The 25,640-nt window shown below is 33.9% G+C and overlaps 1 protein-coding gene across 5 annotated transcripts; it reads left to right on the plus strand.

Annotated features, from left to right (window-relative positions):
* Nucleotides 1-15,158: 15,158 nt before the first annotated feature.
* Nucleotides 15,159-23,796, plus strand: LUG (transcriptional corepressor LEUNIG). 5 transcript variants are annotated; one of them, XM_039028895.2, is made up of 19 exons: nucleotides 15,159-15,287; nucleotides 15,481-15,665; nucleotides 16,148-16,245; nucleotides 16,349-16,458; nucleotides 17,249-17,638; nucleotides 17,712-17,800; nucleotides 18,089-18,167; nucleotides 18,242-18,317; nucleotides 18,507-18,556; nucleotides 18,671-18,976; nucleotides 19,098-19,304; nucleotides 19,721-19,966; nucleotides 20,050-20,194; nucleotides 20,976-21,085; nucleotides 21,245-21,394; nucleotides 22,197-22,352; nucleotides 22,422-22,538; nucleotides 23,012-23,218; nucleotides 23,367-23,796. In XM_039028895.2, exons 2-19 carry the CDS (start codon nucleotides 15,634-15,636, stop codon nucleotides 23,508-23,510), a joined length of 2,712 nt encoding a protein of 903 aa, XP_038884823.1. In that variant the 5' UTR covers nucleotides 15,159-15,287; nucleotides 15,481-15,633; the 3' UTR covers nucleotides 23,511-23,796. The 5 variants fall into 5 exon arrangements, with proteins under 5 accessions (XP_038884823.1, XP_090169478.1, XP_038884825.1 ...); XM_090313352.1 differs by having other exon boundaries at nucleotides 20,077-20,194; XM_039028897.2 differs by having other exon boundaries at nucleotides 19,119-19,304.
* Nucleotides 23,797-25,640: the final 1,844 nt, after the last annotated feature.

A 25,640-nucleotide genomic window follows, 5' to 3' on the forward strand; every position in this document is an offset into this window, starting at 1 on the left:
GTGCAGAAAATGCGTTGACGCAAGGCGAAAATTGCGATCATAGGAAATCATTGGTCAAGCACAACATTACCGCAAGGCTTTGCGGTGATTGTGCTCGCAAACATTTGCTCAAGAAGGATTGCTGCAACCTGGTCAGCGCAACTTGGTGGGCGCATCTGGGTGAAAGGTATAATTAATCACGATGGGACAGAAAGCTGATGACAGTCGAATCCGAATTAAGTTGACAGCCGCTAACGAACAAGTACATTCAGCTTTTCGGTGATAAATATTCGGCGCATCAGTCATGAATTAAATTCGTCCCATCTGTGCAACCATGAGAGAGAAGCCGCCTTTCACACTGGAAGTTCTATAAATACCAAAGGCATCCTTCAGAAAATCGGTTCACTATCTCGCGAGTTCACAAGTTTTATTCATAGTTTAGTCCTGTTCTTAGATTTTCTTTTACTTTAAGGCGAACGCTAGAGAAGGAGGTTGTGCCGACAGATCGTTCTAGTAAGCTTGGGAAAGCGTCAGAAGCTTCAAGAACAGAGAGAGATTCGACGCCTACGGAAGCAGGAATATCTTTTGAACTGAATAGAGATTGACAGTGTAAAAGCCTCAGTCAACAAGGAATTACTACCAGGCTCTCTACCCTTTATCTTCCATTGTTATTTTGTACTTAAACTCATTTATAAAAATGGAATTTCCTTCTCTATATCCGTTCACTCTCTGTTATTTACGCATGAGTATCTAAATCTGTTGAATGGGTTGAGAAGCATTTAGCTAGCACAACTGGGAATCTTCATTCTATGCGATTATCTTGCATTATGTATGCTTCACTCGTCCATTAGAGATACTCGGGAGGGTAGTCTAAGAATAGGATCTAGGCTTGGGAAAGTCAGGTTAGAATCTAGGCTCGGGAGAGTCAGATTAGAAAGCATAATCAAGAGATAGAAGCTTAGGAATAAACACTATTTGCTATTAACACATCACATGCATCCTAGAGATAGGATATGATTATGTGCGGTCACCTTGCCTTTATGCATCTTGCATCATCGCATAGGACAAGAGTAGAGACTTAGGAATAAGCTCTATGGACACTTTTGCATTCAACACGTGCGTCCTAGACTTAGGAGCATTGCATTTGCATTGGAAAATGACTTGTTGTGCATGGTTGTAGCATGATCGCATAGTTTGACGCATTTCCAAGTAACGCTAGCCAAAGACTTTCTCAACCCATTCATCCGCATACTCAGTGCATCTATCACGCAATCCGACTTTTCTGAAATCCGCTTCATTTATTTATTTTTCATCACCGCAAACAACCACCTCAACAACTATTGATTTACTTTGTTACCACAAAGTTATCCTAAAAATTACCATCGCAACCTATTTTCACAAGTCCCTAAGTTCGACCTTGGACTTACCAGGAAACTCAGTGGAGTTTACACTTGTATTCTGCTAAGGAAACTTGAGTGCTCAACACAATTTCACCATCGCATTTCACCCACATTTTCACATCATAAAATAACGCATCAGTTGCTACATGCGTTCTATCTCTAGGCTACACGATTAAGTATGCGACTATCTTTGATAACTAAACGATGATAAAGGAGAAGAAGATGAAGAAGATGAGGCTGAAGGAACTAATAGATGCATTGATTATAGAATGTATTAATGTCTTAAGCCAAAATGTAATACAATACAGAGATAAGAGGAGAGGTGGAAGGCTAGAAGCAAGCAATCTCTTACTTTTCATTGGAAATGCGTCAAGGCTGCTGATGGTGCTATGGATGAATGGTGGAGAAGTCTCTCTCGAGCTCTATCTCCAGCGTAACTCTCGTCGTCACTCGAAAAGGGCTGTGGAGGTGGAAAATCCTCAAAGAGTGTCTGTTCATGCTCTCATCTGTGATCACAAGGATCTGCCTTAAGGCAGAAGCTCGGATACCTTGAATTTGGGCTCTAAGGCTCTATTTATAGAGCAAAAACACCACCAGCATTAGTGGTCACTGCCACTTCTAATGCGGTAGGTGAAATGTCAACATCATCTTATCTTTTTTATACTCCTAAGGTATGCGTTCATGCTTGCTTCTCCTGAAGTATCAACGCATTCCACCCACCTTGCGATTAACCTTCTTATCACGATTATTACTCTATAGCTGCAACATCCATACGATGAACTTGTCTTCTTAATGATTAACATATGTGATCAACTTTGCGATGGTCTGGGATCAACGCATGCGAACGATTCCTGCGATAGCTACAAAAATATATATTTTGACGCCATATAACGCATGATATAGGGTTAACGAGGATTTTTAGTGCTGATCGACGCAAGCTCACTTTTCACATAAATTCTTAGTATTATCAACGCATATTCTGCTTGTTAGCCTTCATAATTCTAAGTAAAAGGCTACAATAGCTTGTATTTCTACCAGCTATCACGTACGCATTCAACTGAGAGAGAATCAAAGTATCAAGTACTAGAGATCGAATCACATCACATCAAATCAACATCAACATCAACTCAAGTTCAACTCCACAAAAAAAGTTCCTTTAGAAGCCTTGCGTAAATACTAATCATTCAAAAAGATCATCAAGCCCAAAGGCCGATCATCCAAGAAAATCAACAAGCCAAAAGGTGGATCATCCAAAAAGATCATCAAGCCCAAAGGTCGATCATCCAAAAAGATCAACAAACCCAAAGGCCGATCATCCAAGAAGATCAACAAGCACAAACGTCAATCATCCAACAAGATCAACAAACCAAAAGGCTGATCATCCAAGAAGATCATCAAACCCAAAGGTCGATCATCCAAGAAGATCAACAAGCCCAAAGGTCGATCATCCAAGAAGATCATCAAGCCCAAAGGCCGATCATCCAAAAAAATCAACGAGCCCAAAGGCCAGCCATCCAAGAAGGTAAACCAACTTACAGATTAAAGTTTATTTTAAACACATCAAAGAATTATATATTAGATATTGTACTTGCTATACTGAAATCGATTCAAATACAAAAGTTTAAATTCCACGAAGCATGTTTCTCTAGAAACCTCGTGCGAACAAATTGGCATAGCCAGTGGGACCTCTCTACCTCTCATCTCTTTCTCATCATCCAAGTTAACAAGTCGACAAATGGCACCAAAGAAAGCTAAATCTAAAGAAATTGTCACGAGAGACGCTTACACGGGACTTGTCACCCGCAACTATTCAAAAGAGATCATGCATGAACAAGAACAAGGTTTTGTCCTTACAAAGAAAGACTGGGAATAACTGATGGAATCTCTTAAAGGCAAGATCTTCATCAGAGAAAATTCTTGTTTAACAACTCTACTCCTGCTTCAGATCGATTACAGAAAAGATCACACTTTCATATAATGTCTATCATGATGGTTGATGTACCAGCTAAGTCAGCCATGACAGAGATGGAGAGGAAGATAAATTTCCTAATGAAAGCTGTAGAAGAGCGAGATCATGAAATCATTGTCTTAAAATAACAAATGCAGGCTCGTGAAGTTGCTGAGTCGAGTCAAACTCTTGCTGTTAAAGCCAATAACAAAAGGAAGACCGTGTTGCATGAAAACCAATCACAACAATCAACTTCTGTTGCCTTCTTATCGGTCCAACAATTGTAGGATATGATCACCAACTTCATCATAGCTCAATATAGAGGCCCATATCATACTTATTTTATGTACTTTAAGTCATACACTAAGAGAATCGACAACCTGAGAATGCTTGTTGGGGACCAACCTCCAAAGATCAAGCAGTTTAATAGAAAGGGCAATCCGAAACAATATATTGCTCACTTCATCGAAACCTGTGAAAATGCAGAAACCAGAGGAAACGTGCTAGTCAAACAGTTCCTTTGTAACTTGAAAGGAAATTCTTTCTATTGGTATACTGATCTAGAGCCAGAAGCGATTGACAATTGAAAACAATTGGAAAAAGACTTCCTCAACTACTTTTATATCGCTAGGTGTATCGTTAGCATGATGGAGTTGACAAGCACCAAGCAATGAAAGGGAGAGTCGGTCATGGACTACATCAACTGATGAAGAGCTCTAAGTCTAGATTGCAAAGATAGGCTCACATAGTTGTCCACAGTGGAGATGTGCATCCAAGACATGCATTAGAAGCTTCTCTACATCCTACAAGGGATAAAATCTCATACGTTTGAGGAGCTGGCAGCACACACTCATGACATGGAGCTAAGCATCGCCAATGGGGGAACTAAAGATTTTCTAATCTCTGAAGGGAGAAAACACAAGAATGAAACCAAGGGCACTGAAGAGTGTTGGGTTGTATGTCTTAAAACTCACAGTTTGTAAAGTTAAATATATTATATTATCAAAGATGTTATTCGACATTACTTCAATAAAGTTGTTATTGAAATCTATAAATTGCACTTATAAAGTTTAAATTCAATAAACTAAGATCCATGACTATTAAATGAATACTTGAACTTTATGTGGAGACATAAAAGTGGATCATGTTTTATTAAGTAGTCAAAATGATCTATAGTATACGAATAAGATTGGGTGCCTTATTATGGTAACACTATTGGATGTTGCTCACTCTGTAGTTGTTACAATTTATTGTAAAGTGCTACAAACGAAGTGATCCTGGTTCGATACATGAGGAGTGGAGGAATCCTATGCAATGAGTTTGTATAAGATCAGACCAAGAAATAAGTCACTTTTACTTTATAACATTATTTACTGTTTAAAGACTGACATTTCGCCTAGATGACCTAGGTAATTCGACCTTAATCCTGAGCTAAATATGAACTCCTATTTATTTGGGATTATCTTTAGATTTGCATAGGTGAGGGTTGGCTCAATAGTGCCAGTTTAATAAGACTCCCATTTTGGGGGTAAGACCAGGTAGATAGCTGGGGACATAGGGTGCAATAAGGAATTCACACCTACCCGATTTAGGGATAGGAGAAAGGTTGTTCTCTTAAGTACTGAATCTAGGTCTTGAACAAGTGACCCCACCCTCTCATTGGCCCGAGAGGGATCCAATTTAGTGGTTAAATCACAAATCAATTGTTCATTAGAGGATCAGTGGAACATATGGAGCAAGATGTAATATCGGGGGTAAAACAACATATTGACTTAGCCGTTATTACGAACAACCTGTGAATGATCGACTTACTGATTATGGTTAAATCAAATGGACACAAATATATCTACAGTGAGAAGAGTGCAACTATCGAGCTACGATGGTGTGACTTAATAGTTAACGAATACTGACTAATTTGGTCTAAAAAGTTTTAGCTAATTAATCTTAAATCGTTGGAGCTCATGATCTGTAGGTCTATAAGGTCCATCTACTAGCTCGTAAAACATGAACACCTTGAATTATGAGTTGAGTGAATTTGGAATAATATCAATTTGAATACTTCAAATTGAATTTCAAATTAAAATTAGGGTTTGAATTTGAATAAATTCAAATTCAAATTAGGGTTTGTACAATTATATTCGATATAATTAATCAATGTTTAATTTATCGAAATTAAACGAAATTGGAGAGTTTATAATATTTAAATATTGATTTAAATTTTAATTACATGAAGAAGATTCATGTTTAAAATTAGGTGTGTGATCAATTTAATATTTTAATATTAAATTGTTATTTAATTAATTAAATATGTTTAATTAATTAAAAATAAAATTAATTTTTCAATTTTAATTCAATTTGAGAAATTGAATTTTGATGTTTAAAATTTAATTGATTATGAATTAATTAAATCAAATTTTAGTAAATTTTTTAATTAATTAAAATTTGAATTTAAATATACAAAATTGGAAATTAGATTTGAGTGGGATCTTCCCATTTTTTCACAAAATTGAGGTGTTACCCTCATATACACACACAAATCCCATTTCCATACATGCAATTAAGGTGGCCTTAAGTTGTCTCCTTCAGTGCCTGCATGAAAAGAGTGGACAAAAACACTTCAATTCGGATGAGGAACGAGAGGCTTACTATTGGAAATAGGTTTTCTATAGAAAGCTTGTTCATCATCCAAAAAACTCATTTTTCCCTTCACACATTCACTCCAATATGAGTTTCACCACTCAAATTCAAGACTGAGAATAGTAGAGAAGATCTCTTGGTAGTTCACTGTTGAATTGGAGCTGAAATCACGTGAAAAGCAACTTATAATTGGGAGAATTTATCAAATGTATGTAGTTTAGAAACCCTTTTCTAAAGTTTCTATTTAAGCATGCTTTTAGAACTCAAACTATATGTAATTAGAGTACTTTTTTATTATGTTTGCTTCTGTTGCATGCTAGTAGATCCTAACAAAAAGATCGTGGGTAGTGCCATTAAAGAATCTATGGTCATTCATACAACCCCAATGAAATTTTCCTCTAAAGGAAAACGAACAAAATTTGAAAGAAAACACGATGAGGACGAAAAGCGTCGCCCAACTCTTAAAGAAAGATAGAAGAAGTTTATCATTCCATGATTTTGATGTTGCGGACATGCTGGAGCAACTGCTGAAGAAGAAACTTATTCAGCTACCTGAATGCAAGCGACTGGAACAAGCAGGAAAAGTAGATGATCCTAACTGCTGCAAGTATCATCGGGTCGTTAACTACCCAATGGAAAAGTGCTTCATATTGAAGGAGCTAATTTTGAAGTTGGCTCGTGAAAATAAAATTGACCTAGATTTGGATGATGTAGCTCAAACAAATCATGCCACAATAGTGACGACTTCAAGTGTTCCAACGCCGTCTGTGTCTTATGATCAAAGAGAAAGCATGATTCGGTTTGGAACCATCGAGCCCATAGTTATTCGGTTCCTACAATATATTCAAACAACAGACTCCCAGAAGAAAGATGAGCATGTTGAAGATAACGACAAAGGATGGATCATTGTAACTCGTCGAAAGAGAAAACAGCTAAATTCCACTCAAAAAGAGTTGTGCTCCTATCAAAGCTATAGAAGAAGGAACAAGAATCATTTTTTTTTAAAAAAAAAAAAAAGCAAAAAAATGGGATGGAAGCCTAAACATGCTAAAGAAAAAGACAAGGACTTCCCTAAACTTAGACGACTTGTAACTTTGGCAGAATTTCTCCTAAGAAGCTTCCTCAATAATCATCCAGATGAAGTATCAGAAGTTATTACATGTCACGCTCTCAGCATAGTGGAAGTCGACAACAATCACATAACTACTGAAAAAGTCGATGATTCAAAAGAAATTGAGCAAAGAATTTCTGTCTTCGATCATCTCAAGCTATCAACTACTCGATCTTCAGTCTTCCAAAGATTGAGTATGGCCATAATAGAAGAAGAAAACCAATGTCCACCGCCTACTGCAACTCACTCGAATTTCAGCTTTCAAGAGGCTAAATATCTTCACATCAAAGAAAGTTTGACCTTCAATATCTGTTTTTTATTGTCTTAAGATGAAAATCGATCAACATAAAAGAAATATGAAAACCTTGAAGGTAAGACCATTTCATGAAGAAAACAACGATGAAAAGATTCACAATCGTGTCCCTTCACATATGAAGAGGAAATTGTATGTTGATACAAATACAGAAGGTTCCTTGATAGTGAAGCCAAAACTCATCATATTGACGAATCCTACAAATGAAGAGGATGATCAAAGCCATGATGAAATAAGAGCTTCTGAAGTTTAAATGTTGAAGCTCCTTATCACAAGATCCTAAACTTCATGTTGTTCCTGGCCCGGATGAGCTTAGAAGATGAACGACCCTAAAAAAAACAAACTTAGTATGAAGTACGTTATGACTTGATCTCTGTCATTATAAACGGTACGTAGACAACTTAAAGAAATTTAAATTCAGTCACATGAAAAAAAATTATGTTGAACTACATCTTGACTTGATCCCTATTATTGTAAAGAGTACGTAGGCAATTTGAAGAAAACTTCAAGTTCAGTTCAGTAACAATAAACAACACTTGAACTACGTCATGATTTGATCTATTTCTTTAAGAGTACATAGGCAACTTAAAGAAATTTAAGTTTAGTCTATAAAGAAAGAGGTACCACATCTACCTAAGTGTGACACTACAAGATTGATGTTTTTCATTTCCATTATAGAATGACACTCCAAATTGAAGATGCACATCCATATTGGGGGCAACACAACAAATTAAAGATGTTCATCCCTCGTGAGGAGGCAATACAATAGATTAGAGACACACACTTGGAATAACATTTCGCTTCCCCTTCGAAGTCAAATTTGGAGGCTTCGTCAATGCTTCTCCATCTTCAAGCTCAGAGGTTTCATCGATGCCCCTCCATATTCAAGTTTAGAGGATTCGTCGATTTCCCTTCATTTTCAAGTTCAGAGGCTCCATCAATGCTTTTCCATCTTCAAGTTTAGAGGCTTCGTTGATGCTCCTCCATATTCAAGTTCAGAGGTTTCATCAATGTTTCATCTTCATGCTCAAGTTTGGAGGCTTTGCAAAGTCATATTCATGCTTAAAGTCACAAAGTCAAGCTTAGTGCGGAAGATTCCTCGGTGTTTCGTCAAACTCAAATGCGGAGGACTTGCTGATGCTTCATCAAACTCAAATGCGGAGGACTTGTTGATGCTTCATCAAACTGAAGTATGGAAGATTCATCAATACTTCAAGCTCAAGTGTAGAGGATTCGTCGATGCTTCATCAAGCTTAGATGTCGAAGATTCATTGATGCTTCGTCAAACTCAAATGCAGAGGATTCGTTGATTTTTCGTCAAATTCAACTTTAGAGGATTCGTTGATACTTTGTCAAGCTCAAGTGCGAAGGTTCGTCGATGCTTCTCAATCTTCAATTTTAAAGGCTCCATCGATGTTCCTCCATTTTCAAGTTTAGAGGTTTTGTCGATGCTCCTCCATCTTCAAGTTTAGAGGTTTCGTTGATGCTCCTCCATCTATGCTATTCCATCTTCAAGTTTGGAGGCTTCACCATTTCCTCTTCAAAGTCAGGTTTGGTTGTTTCCTTCCTTCTCCAAAATGATGATGCAACTTTACTTCCTCCCTAAAAATGTTGATGCGACTTTGGTCCTTCTCCAAATGGTACAGCTTCACCCCCTCTCCAAAATATTGGTACACTTCACTCCCTTCCAAAATGTTGGTGCAACTTCGCTTCCTCTAAAAAAATGTTGGTATGGCTCCACCTCATACACGAGAACAACTCTAGTCTGCCTGGCATCGTCTTATATGTGAGATCGACTCCGGTCTAACTTGATGGCATATTTGCCTTATCTTCAAAGTATGATCAAGAAGTAACATAATAAGGTAGTTCTTTCCAAGGTCATCCTTATGTTGATCAAATGAGGGGTTGTTAGACCTTTCCGGGGTCATCCCTATTTTAGACCTTTCCTGGATCATCCCTATGTCGACCAAATGGGGTTGTTAGACCTTTCCGAGGTCATCCCCATGTTGATCAAGAAGCGATGGCAATAGATTTATTTAGATATTTTCTGGGTCATCCCTATGTGTGTCAAGGAGGCGATCACGTATCGGGACATTGCTGCAAACAAAGAAAATAATAATAATAATATACAGAAATGCTACCCCTTGAGTGCGAGTTGCGAATAGCTTTAATTCATAAAAAAAATGGGGGCAAGTTAATAAAGGGAAAAAAAGGAGTTTGTAATTCCAAGCGATTAAAAAAAGGAGGAAATTTGAAAGTATATACATATAAAGAAAAGAAAAAAAATGAAGTTGAAACTAGAAATACACTCAAGTTTAACTCCACGAAACAAGTTTCTCTGGGAGTCTCGTGCGAACACTAATCCTCATCATCAAGCCCAAAGGTCGATTATGCGAGAAGATCATCAAGCCCAAAGGTTGATCATCCAAGAAGATCATTAAATCCAAAAGTCTATCATCCAAGAAGATTATCAAGCTGAAAGGCCGATCATCCAAGAAGATCGACAAGCCCAAAGACCGATCATCCAAGAAGATCAACAAGCCTAAAGGTCGATCATCTAAGAAGATCATCAAGCCCAAAGGTCGATCATCGAAGAAGATCAACAAGCTCAAAGGTCGGTCATCTAAGAAGATAAACCAACTTAAAGATTAAAGTTTATTTTAAATGCGTCAAAGAATTACATATTAGATATTGTACTTACTATACTGAAATCAATACAAATACAAAAGTTGAAATTCCACGAAACATGTTTCTCCAGAAACCTCGTGCGAATAATGATATTTTGATATAAAATTTTGTTTTTTTTATTCTAATTATGAGTTTTTGTGACATATGTTTGTTCATCCTCATATGTAGTTTTTGGTATATTATTAAGCAAAGGCTTTATCATTATTGACACATTTTATTGCTTTTTTTTAATTACAATATGAGGTAAAGTTTATTTTCAATTGATATTCATATTGTAAAGAGAGAAATGAAAGTTGCTTAAGATGATGGAAAAAATCATTGAAATGGAGAAGAAATAAAGAGAAAATAGGTGAGTGGAGATATATAGAGAGAAGAAAATTATGGAATGGTAAAGAATGAAGGGAGAAATTGATAGAATCATAGAGTTTGAAAATTCATTTAATTTTATTCTTAATTGTAGAAGTACAATCATCTATTGGTTCTCTATCTCTATAATCTCATAATTTTAGGGTATTTGTTAACAAAATTAAATATTATTTTTCAGTTATGAACAAAATTCATCATAATATTTTAACGTGTATATAAAATTGGTAATCATCTATTGATATATTGTGTAGTTAAATCAAGATTAAATATTAGTGATGAACACGTTTCTACTTATTAATATATTATTATTCAAAATTAAATATTAATTTGTATCAATTCTATTAGTTGATCTTTTTTTTAGATTCCAAACCATTGAAATTAAAGTTTTTTTTTGTTAGATTTTAATTAGATGAAGATTTAGCTTCAAAGTTCATTAATTTATTTAATATTGTTGTTTCAACCCTCGACCTCTTTTTTTTTTTGGGTTAAATCTTTCATTCGTCTATTATCTTAATTAATTTTTTAGAAAAGACTTTTAGCTATTAAAGTCAAAGTTTTTTTTTTTCAATAGTCCGGCTTGAGAATCATTAATTTATTTAAAATTATTATTTTGACCAAAAAAAACTTTTTGGTTAAATCTTTCATTTGTATAACTTTTTTCTTTTTTTAGATTTCTAACCATTAAAATTAATTTTTGGTTATATTTTACATAGATGGAGATTTATTTGATTATGAAAATCAATCGGCAACTGAATTCATTAATTTATTTTCTCCACCTATATATTGTTATTTCAACTCTGAATATTTATGCATTTTTGTTTAATTTTTTATATTTCATTTTTTATTTTTCAAATTTTCATTGGTTCTAATAAATGTTTTAATTCCTCAACTATTTTTCATTAAAAAAATATAAGTTTTCTTATATTGGTTTTCCACGACATAAATTTATAAATACGTTAAAATATTTTTAAATGTTATTAAATTAATGAAATAGAATAACCTTATAATTTTATTCACTTAAAGATTGTATTATTTGAAATTTAGGGCAAATATATCAAATGATTATTATAAACGATTTAAATTTCTATTAATTAAAATTTAGAACACATATATCAAATGATTATTATAAACGACTTTGATGGAAACTTGAGGTTTATAAAAATAAATTAATAAAATAACCAACAGATATTTTTCGTATTTTCATCTAAAAAATCCGTTAAACGAGAAGGTTCATTTAAAAAATTATATAAAAGTTTGATTTTTATTTGTTTTTCTCACTCATAAAATCACTACCTTCGAACGACTATAAAAGAATTACTTGGGTGACGAGATGAGTTGGGAAAAAATGGATTAGATATTAGGTGGCGAGATGAGTTGGGAAAAAAATAATTAAATTTATATAAAAAATCATTAAATTTATATATATAAAAAAAATGTGATTAGATATTAGGTGGCGAAATGAGTTGAGAAAAAATAATTTTTAATAGAGAAATGTTTAAACCTATTCTTGAAAATTCATGGACTAAATTGGCTAATTCCTCGAAACTCATGGACAAATAAAGTACTTTTCCTAAAATTTTATGTTAAAAGAACTATTAAATTGTAATTTGAAATTTATTCTAAACATTTATGTGTGAAAAAAGAAAAACTAAACAAAAATAAAAAGAATAAAAACAGAATATGATGTTAACTTCCCATTAACTGTCAATCAAACAGTAGATAATCAAATGCCAAGTTTGACAACTCAGAAATTTAACAAAGAACCATGCGAATAAAATTGATCAATTATCGGGTTGTATGCTAATTAAGGATTATTATTTAATTATTCTAAGAAAAAAAGATATATAAGGGTTAGTTATTTCGTATACCAACTAGATTAATCGGTTATTTTGGTAGGTATTATAGATAATGATCCACTTTTATATTTCACGAATAAATATTAAAATATTACATTTTTCACACAAACATATATAATAGTATCCCTTACCATAAGTAGTTAGTAATTTAAAATGATATTTAGATCAAAAGGATATAGTGAAAAGGGCTTTTTTTCTTTTTTTTTTTTTTACTTTTTTTCCTTATGTTCTATTTTTAAATGTCAGGGTTCTATTCGAATGTCTTTTTTTTTCCTTAATTTTTTTAAACAAACCTAACTATTAACCAACCAGCTTTTGAATATAAAGACAGGCTAGAGATGTCCAATTTTTTCATGGAGATTTCCCGATTAGGTGAGGAATAGAGGAGGTAGTGCAAGAAAAAAAAATTCTAAATGGAACTGGGACATCTCCATCTCTGCCCGTTTAGCCTCTATTTATTTATTTAGTATAATTATTTAATATTATATTATCATTATTATTATATAAACATTATATTTAAATTTCAAGTTTGATTATTTATTCGTCGAGATAATGAATATGTTTAAATTGAATATTTACGTTTTGATTATATATGTGAATAATTTTATTGATATTTATTTCTTTCTACTAATAGTTACTTATATTTTTTAGACCAAAATTTGAATAATTTATCTATAAATTCAAATGGTAAGGTAAAACTAACCATATAAACAATTTAGGGATAAAGTTAGTTATTTAATAAAAATTTGTCCACGTTAGTGATTTAAATTAATTGTTTTTTTTTTCAAAACAAGAATAACTAACAGGAAAAAAATCTCCACAAGGAACCTGATCCCGTGAAGAATTTTACGGGATGGAAAATGAAATGAGGAGCGAAGATGGGAACGAGGAATGCATGTTCGGCCCCCATCCCACCTCGTGGCTGAAAAAGTGCTACACACCAATCTCTTTGATACTGGCCACGTATTTTGCCACTTCCAGCTCAATCTCCGGAATACCATTTATCATCCACATCACAACTAGAGAAGCAGACAAAACCACAACACTTATCTCTTCTAAATCAATTGACCTATATTCAACTCATCTAAAAAATATTTTAAGTTACACATTATTTTAAAGAAGATAATTAAATTTTCCGTATAAATTGTTTACTTTTATGAAAAAACCAATTCATGGTGAAAAGGGGCAATCATTATGTATGTCAAGTGCATTTATTTTCATTTGTTAGCTTTTTAATCTTGATTTAAGTTATTTACGTACATAGAGAAATTCAATTGGTAGATGCATGCATATGTTTGTGAGTGAAAAAAAAAAAAAACAAATCAATCAAAACTCACTATAGATAAAAGGGCTAAAAAAGGGAGAATTATTACATAATTATTCTACCACACATTTTTTTATTATATATAGTTTTTCAGTTTTAATACTAAATTATTAATAGTTGGTTTTAAATTATAATTATAGAAAAAAAAACTATTTTATAGTCAATGAATTGCAATTTTTTAAATTAGGCAAAGCTCGGGAATTTAATTAATCAAACTTAAAAAAAAAAAGAATAAATTTACAAAATAGACCAAATTATATTCACAAATAACTAATGAAATTTTATTTGTAGAAATTACCACTTCATACCAAAATTTAAAATTTAGAGTTAAAATACATTCTTCAGTAGAACCTAAATAATATGAAATTAAAACAATTTAACACCCATAATAGTTTCAAAAGATACAAATTAAACATTTTTATTTTATCAGCTAACTTAGACCTTTTTCATTTGAATTGAAATTATCATTATTATTTTCTGTAAATGAATATTGACATTCTTTATAAGTATCCATGTGAAGACTTGAAATAAAAATATCTTAACCAAAATATTCAATTTCTATTACTAATTACAAAATATATAAAACCATTAACAAATTAAGTATGAAAGTTGTTAAAATTTAATTTCAAAATTTTAAAGCAAAATCCTATTGTTAAAATCTTCGGTCCTCAAAATGCGGCCAGTCACGAATACTAGAAAATTTTCATGAAATACAAACAATATTATTATAATTATTTCTTAAATAAAAGCATTATGAAATAATTTAGATTAAATTACTGAATAATCCAAAAAAAGAAAAGAAAAAGCTACTCACCGTTGAAATATAATTAAATTAGTCAAAGGACCTTTTAATTTTCCATCAAAGTCTAAACATTAACCCATTAATTAAGTAGAATATGAATGAAAAAAAAAAAGAATTTGATAAAATACAAACCTACTTAAAAACAATTATTAAAAAAATAAAAAACATATAATTAATTACTCACAAACTAAATTTTTTGGTCTGTTTATTTTTCCTCTCTGAAATAAAATATCGAATCAATTTAGAGGTTTATATTAATTTCATCATCAACCAGTTTCAACATTTATCATCTAAAAGATTTAAAAAAAAAACACAATAAATTAAGTTGAAAAACACTCTAAAGACCCAAACATATATTTAGCCTAAAAGAAAAAAAGAAAAGAAAAGAAAAGATCTGAAAATTAAATACTAAAGACAAGGTCAAATTAGGTATTCTGCAATATCTTAACCAAGGTCAGAGTCTGACCAACCCGCAGTCCTGAACCGTCTACCACGAGGCAACGCATGGGAACCAAATATTAATTTTAAACAATACACGAGGCTGTTTTACAAATATGGAAAATCAAAATATCATGGGCCATCTCTGTAATTCTGATAAAGTTTAAACCCCACATTGAAAAAGCATCAGCAGATCAAGGCAGAACGAAAGTACCAAAACACCCTTCTTGTTCTGTACCTAAATCCTCGGTACGATATATGACAATTTTGATCTTACTTTAGGGATATAAAAGTAATTTCGATTGAAAAACAACAGCTAGTCTCATTTCGTCCAAAGCCCACGGATTATCAGCAAAATAAATTTTCAGCTCTCTCGAAATAAAAGCAAAAAGCTTCGGAAACAAAAATACGTTTTTGGATTGCAGGTATCTATTTCGATCCTTCCCTGTAATTGAAATATATATAAAAATGTAAAATTTGGTAGATGTAATAATAATACGGCCTTACATTCTCTATACTTTCATTGCTGGAATCAGAGGCTCTGCTTCTATTCTCTTGCGTAGATTCTCCCTTCTGCACTTCTTACTAATTTCCTTCCTCTTTCTGGATTCTTCTTAGGTCTTGGCGAAAAGGGTTTTGTTTTTTCGCTTCTGGGTTTGGTGGGTTTGGCCAGGAAGAGCTCAATAAGAGCTGGACCAGCTTGTTTTTTAAAAAACTAACAGTTTATTTTGATTTTATCCACTCCTCTGCTAGTGTTTGGATTCGAAAAAGATGTCTCAGACCAACTGGGAAGCTGATAAAATGTAAGTTTCTTGTGTGTTTTGTTTCTTATTCCCACTTTCTTTCTACTTGGGGTTCTATCTTTTTTGTTACTTCAATGGATTTCTTCTCTCCTATTTGTTTGATCTCGTATTGGGGTTTCTGTAATTTTGATTTTCTTGCTAATTTATAGCATTACAAATTTCGATCTTTCAACTTGTTTTCTTGAAGTTTTGCGCGCCAACCTTTGGCATTGGGCTTACTTCGTTTTCTGGAGGATTTAGGGTTTAGTTCTTTCCATAATCACTTGATTTCAATTTAGCCGATGATTTGTGTTACTCTACTCGAACCCTTATTTGGGTTTATCTTAGTTCTTCATTTTCTGTCTGTCGTGAAAGTTTTGTGCCTCAGTGTTTGCTTTCTTTCTCTTCCTTTTCTTATCTTCTTACTGGAAATGAATTTTCAATTACTCCCTAACTTGGAATATTGCTCTTGTTCTTGTACTCTATGCACTGCTATGTAACAGGTTAGATGTGTATATTCACGATTATTTGGTAAAAAGAGATTTGAAGGCTACTGCTCAGGCTTTTCAAGCAGAGGGAAAAGTGTCTTCAGATCCTGTGGGTGAGTATATTTGGATTTTTTTTTCATTTGGTTGGTTCAATATGGAGTTGTATTGTACCATTTGCTTATGTTAGTAATGATTTTTCGAGTTATGGGGTTACAGCTATTGATGCGCCTGGAGGCTTTCTGTTTGAATGGTGGTCGGTATTCTGGGATATATTCATTGCTAGGACTAATGAGAAGCACTCTGATGTTGCTGCATCTTATATTGAGGTTTGTTGCATAGTTTCATTTTGATACGATTGAACTCGGAAATGCACTTTCTGCATTTGATTTTGTTGTTCAGAGCTATTAATATTTCATCCTAATTTCGTATTGAAAAAATAATTTATATCTTGTTACCATTTTGGAGTTGAATAATATGTCGTTGTTGACTTAAGTCTATATTGGTCAAACTAAGTACCTTCTTCAAATTCTTGTTGAAATTGCAGCCTACAACTGCATTCTCCCATTTTGTGCATACAATGTTTAGAATAACATAAACAGACAGATTTGACAATAGGCTAACTGTTGAGCATTGTTTTATTAAATCTTTGAATCATCTGTATTGAACCTGCCATTATTGTTTTGACCTCCAGTGGTAAGGGATCATTAAAGTAATTCTCAAATGCCCTGCAAGTTATTGTTTTCTCATGACAAGCCCTTTAACCCTAGATCCTATCCCTTATGCATAAAGAATGCTGTTTTGGCATGTGTAGGTCCTTTTTTTGTATTTTGTATTTTTATTTTGTTTAAAAAAAATTTCTAGTGAAAATGTTCTGGCTGCTTAGGTTTTAATTTCAGTAGTTGGTGACCCTGAATTTAAAATCTTTTTAGATGCAATTTATCAAGAATGTATTAGAAATTAATTTATAGATTTCCTGAGGAAACTCCCTTCTCAAAATAAACTCAAGTCACACTTTCTTTTCACATATGCTATTTGATACCAAAAAACATATTAAAATGTTACCCCGTAACATCAAATTCCTCTGCAAGAGACACTTACAGTCTATAAACTTTCTAGACACAATTAATAAAAGCAAGAGAGCAACAGCAACATCAGCAACATCAACAGCAGCAGCAGCAGCAGCAAACACAGCCACAGCAACAGCAACCACAACACATGCAGATGCTTCTGATGCAGAGACATGCCCAACAGCAGCAGCAGCAACAACAACAGCAACAGCATCAACAGCAACAGCAGCCACAGCAGCAACAACAACAAACTCAGCAACAGCAACAACAGCGAAGAGATGGAGCCCAACTCTTAAATGGACCTTCAAATGGTTTTGCTGGAAATGATCCTCTTATGCGCCAGAATCCCGGGTCTGTAAATGCATTGGCTACAAAAATGTACGAGGACAGATTAAAACTGCCCCTTCAGAGGGATTCTCTAGATGATGCGTCTATGAAAGTAGGTATACTGGCTGGATTTTTTACAAGCAAAGGTTTTTGTTACTTTTTCTTATACTTTGTAAATCTTTCAGCAAAGATTTGGGGAAAATGTCGGGCAGCTGTTGGACCCTAATCATGCTTCAATTCTGAAGTCAGCTGCAGCAACCAGCCAGTCCTCAGGGTGCTTCTCTCGTTGATATTTCTCTCATTATCACTGCATTCACATAAAACATAAACATCAAAGGCCATGCACATAAAAGACTTTCTTGCTGATTATTGGAGTTTGATTTATGTTTGATGGGATACTTTACATAATTATATTTTATTTTGTCTAATCTTGGGTATTAATATTGTTGCATGACAAGATCTGCAGAAATTCCTAAGTATTGCATATTGGATGTCACTAACTGTTCCTTTGGATGGCTATGCACTACCTTACTTGCTTAAGAGTTCTAAATTCTAATTACAGGCAAGTGTTACATGTTACAGCTGGGGGAATGTCTCCTCAAGTTCAATCTAGGAACCAGCAATTGCCAGGTTCCACACCGGTAAGAAACTTCTATTAAGTTCTTCATATACTATATTCCTCCCTGTTTCCCTGAAAAACTTTGTAAAAATGCAGGATATAAAGAGTGAGATCAACCCAGTTTTGAATCCTAGAGCTGCAGGTCCTGAGGGATCACTGATGGGCATTCCTGGTACTGCCAAATTATTGAAGTTTTGAGTACTTGCTGTGTGAATTCGTTGTAATTGGAATCCTGGAAACCCTGTGTTTTAATTACTCAATCTTCATTTAATACACCAGGGGTTTTTACTGCTTAAAGATAAATTAAGGTTTTGTGGGCTACTATCAGATGTCTTACATGTTAAATGAAAATATCTTTCAGGATCGAATCATGGTGGCAATAATTTGACCTTAAAGGGATGGCCCCTCACTGTATGTTTCTAGTGACCGGTTCTCTTCATCTCTGTTATAATTACAATAATGTGTAGAATGTATGGATTCCAAGTTGATGGGTTTTCTCATTCAATTTTTCCTTTTCTTTTGCAGGGGTTAGAGCAGCTACGCTCTGGGATCCTTCAGCAACAAAAACCTTTCATACAGGCTCCTCAATCCTTTCCTCCGCTTCAGATGTTGACACAACAACACCAACAACAACTTATGCTCGCACAACAGAATTTAACATCACCTTCAGTTAATGATGATGGTAGAAGATTGAGAATGCTTTTGAATAGTCGAATGGCAAAAGATGGACTTTCAAATTCTGTTGGTGATGTTGTTCCAAATGTTGGATCTCCTCTCCAAGCTGGTAGTCCTCTCTTGCCTCGTGGAGACAACACAGACATGATCATTAAGGTGTTAAATTACTCTCTTATGGATGGTTTCAGTTTTGACTTTTATACTTCGATGTTTTTATTTAGGACATGTTATAGACTTCATGGTCCAGTTTTCTAAGCATGTATTATATTTTCCTTAGATAAAAATGGCTCAATTGCAGCATCAACAACAGCAGCAACAGAATAGTAGCCAGCAACAGCAGCAGCAGCAACTTCAGCAGCATGCTCTTTCAAATCAACAATCACAAAGCTCAAACCACAACATGCACCAGCAAGAAAATATTGGGGGCGCTGGCAGTGTCACCATGGATGGTAGCATGTCAAACTCGTTTCGTGGAAATGATCAGGTCTGGTACTGACTAATCATCATTGGTCAATCAATTTACTATTGCTAGAGCATCTGTATCTTCCAGTTTCTATGATATATTTAGAATATTTTCTGGCTGTCACCAACATCACAGTGAGTGCCGTTTGTAATTTCTCATATTAATGTTATGTGTATGTGTGTGTGTGTGTCACTTTAGTTATTCCCCGTTTGCTTGTCACTTTTGTTATTTCCACTGACAAACTGATGATACCTGCTAAGTGGTAAAGAGGTTGTTTCGGCTGTGAATTTTGTTAATTCCCTTTTTTTCATGAATTTGATAACAGGTCATGCGGTTAGATTGGCGTCAGTTGTCTATTATAGAGCCTTCAAGTATAAAAAAAAAATATTTCCTGTACTACTTTAAGCTTTAAACATGTTCTGACATCTCATTTTCAGGTTTCAAAAAATCAGACTGGGAGAAAGAGGAAGCAGCCAGTGTCATCTTCGGGTCCAGCAAATAGCTCAGGAACAGCAAATACTGCAGGCCCATCCCCAAGTTCTGCTCCTTCAACTCCCTCAACTCACACACCTGGAGATGCAATCTCAATGCCTGCTTTGCCTCACAGTGGTAGTTCATCTAAGCCTTTGATGATGTTCAGCAGTGACGGTACTGGCACTTTTACGTCCCCCTCAAATCAGTTGGTAGGTGGAGCTTGGTAGTCGTTTGTATGAAAGGAATTAAATAATTCCTTTTGCACTTGCTCATTGGCATTCCATTTTGGCAGTGGGATGATAAAGAACTTGAATTGCAGGCTGATATGGATCGCTTCGTGGAAGATGGGTCTCTTGATGACAATGTCGAGTCTTTTTTATCCCATGATGATGCGGACCCTAGAGATCCTGTAGGGCGTTGTATGGATGGCAGCAAAGGTGCAATAAACGCTATACCTTGCTTTCTTCTTACTATTCTGCTTTTTTTTTTTTTTTTTTGGCAATTTCCAGGAAGTAAATGCATAGCATTTGCGAGTGGCAAGTATTTATGTTTTGTATTCTGCCACAGAGCTACCTACTTGATTTATGCTGCATATGCTCTAATATTTTGTTCATGAATCTTTCCCAGAAAAAAATATTCTTACCTTAACCACATCCACCATTGTTTTTGAATGTCATAAGTATATTTAAATCTCACCTAGCTGGTGTATTTTCAATTTTGTGCAATAATAATAGAGAACATAATAATTGGTAAGGGTTGAGAAAACGATTAAAGAGCATGCAGTATTAAGTTAATGGTTTTGGTAGTCTTCCTTTTATCCTTTTTACCATTGAGACTATCCATCAAGGAGGTCATATATTGCCCATGCAATTAATGATATAATAATAATACAAGCACTTTGGAAGACCCAGTTAAGATGTTCTGTGGCACCACACCAGGAGTTTGCTTCACATATCTTAATCTAGGTCATTCGGAAGGATACAAAATGGATAATTATGGTGTAGAGTTAAAGGTGAAGTAATGTAGGATTTAGGCTATAAATTGCATACATTCTTCTTAGTATGTTGCTTACATTCTTGATCTTGCTGTAAGACAGTGGCTTGAAAGCTACTAAACTATAATTAGCATTTAGGGTAACCTCCAGATAAAGTTGAAAATTGGTTTTGAGCATGGTCTACTATTTTATATGTATCTTTAAGGAGTGAATTTAACCTTCAGGATTCACATTTACGGAGGTGAATTGTGTTAGAGCAAGCTCAAGCAAAGTTTCCTCTTGCCACTTTTCATCTGATGGAAAACTGCTTGTTAGTGGTGGCCATGATAAGAAGGTGAGAACCCAATGACGACGACCCGTACTGTATATCAGGAGTGTTGTTATGTTTTAAGTATCGCATGTAAGATTTAAAAAATCTTGTTATTGGTTGCAGCATTGGCCAATCCGTTTTTCCCCCTTTCTTCCTTAGGGATTAATTATGATGGTTTTGCAGGCTGTATTATGGTACACGGAGAATTTAAAGCCGAAAACTTCACTTGAAGAACATGCTTCCATAGTCACTGATGTTCGTTTTAGTCCTAGCATGCCCCGCCTTGCAACTTCTTCATTCGATCGAACAGTCAGGGTTTGGGATGCTGACAACGTTAGTTATCCTTTATCTGTCTTTGATTTAACTCGAGTCTTTATTCCTTAATTATTGCACTTGCATCATACATATAACCTCCATAACCTCCACAAGTGTTTGCTTATGAATCATATAACGCTTAGACATTTCTATGATAATTTTGTTCAATTATTTTAAATCAACCAAGCATATATTATCAATGAACTTTATCCATGCACGGCTAAACATGCCTGCCTGAGAATCGCAACTAGAAGCTCGTACAATCTATCTTCGGCCAAATGTAGTTTGGAAATGTTTAGAAAAATTTAAGATATGAATTTTGATTTGAGCTTTGTCCATCTTTATTTTGTTAGACTAAGATGAACATGTTATTTCACAGCATAACATATGCACTTCTACTACAAATTATTCCACGATAACAGCATCATACTAGTAAATAAACTGTCCTTATGTAAAAAAAATGATGTTAAAATTTGTTAATTAATCAATCTACCCATCAACATAATCTATTTCTTCTAACTACCATGCTATGTGTGCAAATATATTAATAAAGCTAAATGACAAATTAACTTTTTGGTAATAACTTATAACAGTTCTTCTTTCGTCTATTAAAATTTGTTTATGGAACTTGGAAGTACTTAATTGAGATCTTCTTAATAAGGATAGGATAAGATTAAGAATTTAAAAGATTGAAGATCAAATTGAAAATTAAAAAGACGGGGAAGGGATATGCTTATTTATTTACTTATATTTGGTCTCTCTTTTGCAAAAAAAGTTATACAATATGTTGCTGTATCTCAATCTGTATTTCAATCTGCAGCATTGTTATTCTCTACGTACTTTTACGGGACATTCTGCTTCTGTTATGTCTTTGGACTTTCATCCAAAGAAGGATGACTTTATTTGCTCCTGTGATGGTGATGGTGAGATTCGATACTGGAATATTACTAATGGCAGCTGTGCAGCAGTATTCAAGGTATCTTGGTTTTTCATGGTTCATACGTATATAAGCAATCATAGTACCTAAATTGCTCCTGTAAATTAGGGTGGTACAGGCCAGCTGAGATTTCAACCTCGTCTTGGGAGATACTTTGCTGCTGCTGTAGATAACATCGTATCCATTTTTGATGTTGAGACACAAGCACGTCTGCATTCGTTACAGGTCAGTTTATATTTGAAGTTGTGCCACCTGCCAAAGATATAGGTTCTACGCTTTTGTTTATTAATGTGCATTATTCAACAATATTCTATATTTAAGTCAGTTGAAGACAACCCTAGAAATCACATGTATTGTATTTTGGGTATTTGAGGTTTTTTTTGCAGTTGCTTAAAATATAGATAGATGTATGGACTTGTTTTTTTATTCTTGATTTTCAACCTCTCATTTTAATCGCTAGCATAGCTCGACTTAGAGGTCAGATGTTTGAATTTCCCTAACATGTTGAACTCAAACAGCTCATCTAAATATGTTTTTTCAGTGCCATCATGTAATTATCTGTGATCAAAACGATTCTGGTTTCTTCTTTGTTTTTAGACTTGACTAATCTTATGTTCCTGAAATTTCTTGTGTTTTGTTTCTATTCCCATGTGGATCGGCTTACCTTTTCTGGATGAAATGTGTGCTTCTAAGTATAGGGACACACCAAAACGGTTCATTCACTTTGTTGGGATCCTTCTGGAGAGTTCCTGGCATCCGTTAGCGAGGATTCTGTTCGAGTGTGGACACTTGCTTCGGGGAATGAGGGTGAATCTATTCACGAGTTGAGCTGTAATGGCAATAAATTTCACTCTTGCGTTTTTCATCCCACCTACTCTACTTTGCTGGTCATTGGATGTTACCAGGCAAGTCCTCTACAAACCAGGGTCATATTCTTAAGTTGGAAAGAATTAGAAACGTTATTTCTCTTCCTAGTTTGTGTATTGTCGATTAAGCTTTAAAGGATAAATAGTTATCCCCCTCTCACTTCCATTCTCATCTTGGCTGCTGCAGTCGTTGGAGCTTTGGAACACAACAGAGAACAAGACGATGACTCTATCAGCTCATGAAGGTTTAATATCTTCCTTAGCAGTGTCCACAACATCGGGTCTGGTTGCCTCGGCCAGCCATGACAAGTTCATCAAACTATGGAAGTAAAATAAAAAAAGGAAAGACAAAAGAAAACCAAAAAGGGAAAATGGTAACTCACACTAGTTAAATGGAAAGCCAAGGCAGTGATCTGGTACTGGTTTGTTTTGGTCCAGCTTTGTGTACTGTTTTTAGGCCCTTTTTTTTAGGACTTCTGATTTTTTTTTCCTTCCCTTTTTGCTTTTAGAATATCAAACTTGAGCTGGATATGATATGACCTAAAATTCTGACAAAACTGTTTCTTGTAATTGGACTCCATCCTGGTAGAATGTATACTATAACTCTTCCCGTCTTCTGCTTATGCCCCCCTCCCCCCCCCCCAAAAAAAAAAAAGGCACAATGCCTCTGGCTTCATTATTGATGTACTAGAGAGAAGAATATGGCTTAAAGTTTACCAGAAAAAAGAAAAAAAAAAAAGAAGGAAAAAAAAGCAAAAGGTGTATGAGTTGTCTGATAAAGTTGAATGTTGAGGAAAAGTGGTGCTATCATTTATGGAAAAAAGTCTCATGTAGTGGAAAGGAATTCCAATAATTGAACAACAGCCCCATTCCCACCATTTTTTTTTAAAATTTTTTATTCATTATTATTACATGTTGACCCAGTTCCTAAATTCATATGTATTAATGTTTGATCATTCTCAAAATATCCACTTCACTCGTATATGAAATGTTTACAACAATTTTATTTCAGTTGACTTGATGTCTTTCCTTTTGAAACTAAAAATCAAAATTAATAATAAATACATTAATAAACACATGTGAGGTGCCGGAGATTTAAACTTTTGATTTATTAGTTGAATATATAAACTTAAACGAGTTTAGGTTGACTTGTTTAGGAGAATTTGTACGAAAATGTTTAATTTTGGTCTATAAGGATACACACTAATTGTTTGGATACTACAGGCATGGTTTAAAATTTTGATCGAAATTTCAAATTTTTGATGAAATTTATCTTGAAGGGCTCAAAATTTCAATTTCGAGAATATCTTGATTTCCCCATTTCAATGAAATTTCGAGATTATGAGAAAATTTCAAGAAATTTCGACATTTTAAGATTTTTTTTAATTAACTACATTAGTCCAATTCAATTATTTCAATTTTATGGTTCTGATTATACACATTTCTATCGTTCCACACAGTTTTTGACAAAAGATTGTCTTTTTATGTGCTACTTTTTTTAATTCCAACTTTTCTCAATTTTTAACCTTATTTTTTACCCAAAACTTTCGTTTGGAAAGAAATTGAATTTCGAAAAAACCATTAAAAACCATCTATATTTATTTTTAACCTCATTTGAACTTTTTTATATTAAATTTTCACTATCATTTTACCTCAAAATTGAATTGATGTGAGTTCTTTTTTCTTTTACCATCAACTTTCATAATTTTCACATCATTTCACCTTAAAAAATATTCCTCAATTTTATATTATTTATAATTATTTTTCAATTTCTTTTTTAAATTTCTGCTATTGCATGAACATTTACACATATATTTATAATATACATCTAAATGTTACTTTACTTTATAGAATTTATGATTAAAAATGGTCAATTATAGTCTAACTAAGCCACAATGAAAGTTTCATTAACTAATTATAACATTTTTCATCAATTTTCATAACTTGTCTCGAAATTTCCATAATATCAATATTTCATCGATATTTCCATAAAATCGGGACGTTGATATTTTCATCGACATCGATACTCGAACCTTGGTGTTGGAGATTTGTTTAGTTGATTTTATATTTTTTTAAAAAGCAATGCTTTCTGTAGATGTCTCAAATAAAGTCTTAAAATATGTTTGTGACATCATAGTGTCTTCTTACAGAATATTTTTCTTATATGAAAATATCCGACTGTAATATTTAGTCCGATATTTTCCTTTATTGAAGCGCGACCTTTCTATTCCAAATCAGTATTTGTTTCCTTTCTTGGATTTGATTACTAAAGAGAATTATGATGTCCATTTTATTAAGCAAGACGATTTCTGTTCGATGATCGATTTGTTTTACATTCTGTTCTTGCTCCTTGATCATTATTCTTCTGTACAAGTTCTTCATCCGTAGAAGTGCAACACTTTGCAGTGAATCATGGCCTTAGAGGGAGCCTAAGCCATTGCTGCTAGAGAAGAGATTCTTA

Source organism: Benincasa hispida, chromosome 4 (assembly GCF_027475165.1).
Source record: "Benincasa hispida cultivar pf3 chromosome 4, pf3_genome.v1.1, whole genome shotgun sequence".
In the NCBI taxonomy this organism is placed as follows: Eukaryota; Viridiplantae; Streptophyta; class Magnoliopsida; order Cucurbitales; family Cucurbitaceae; genus Benincasa; species Benincasa hispida.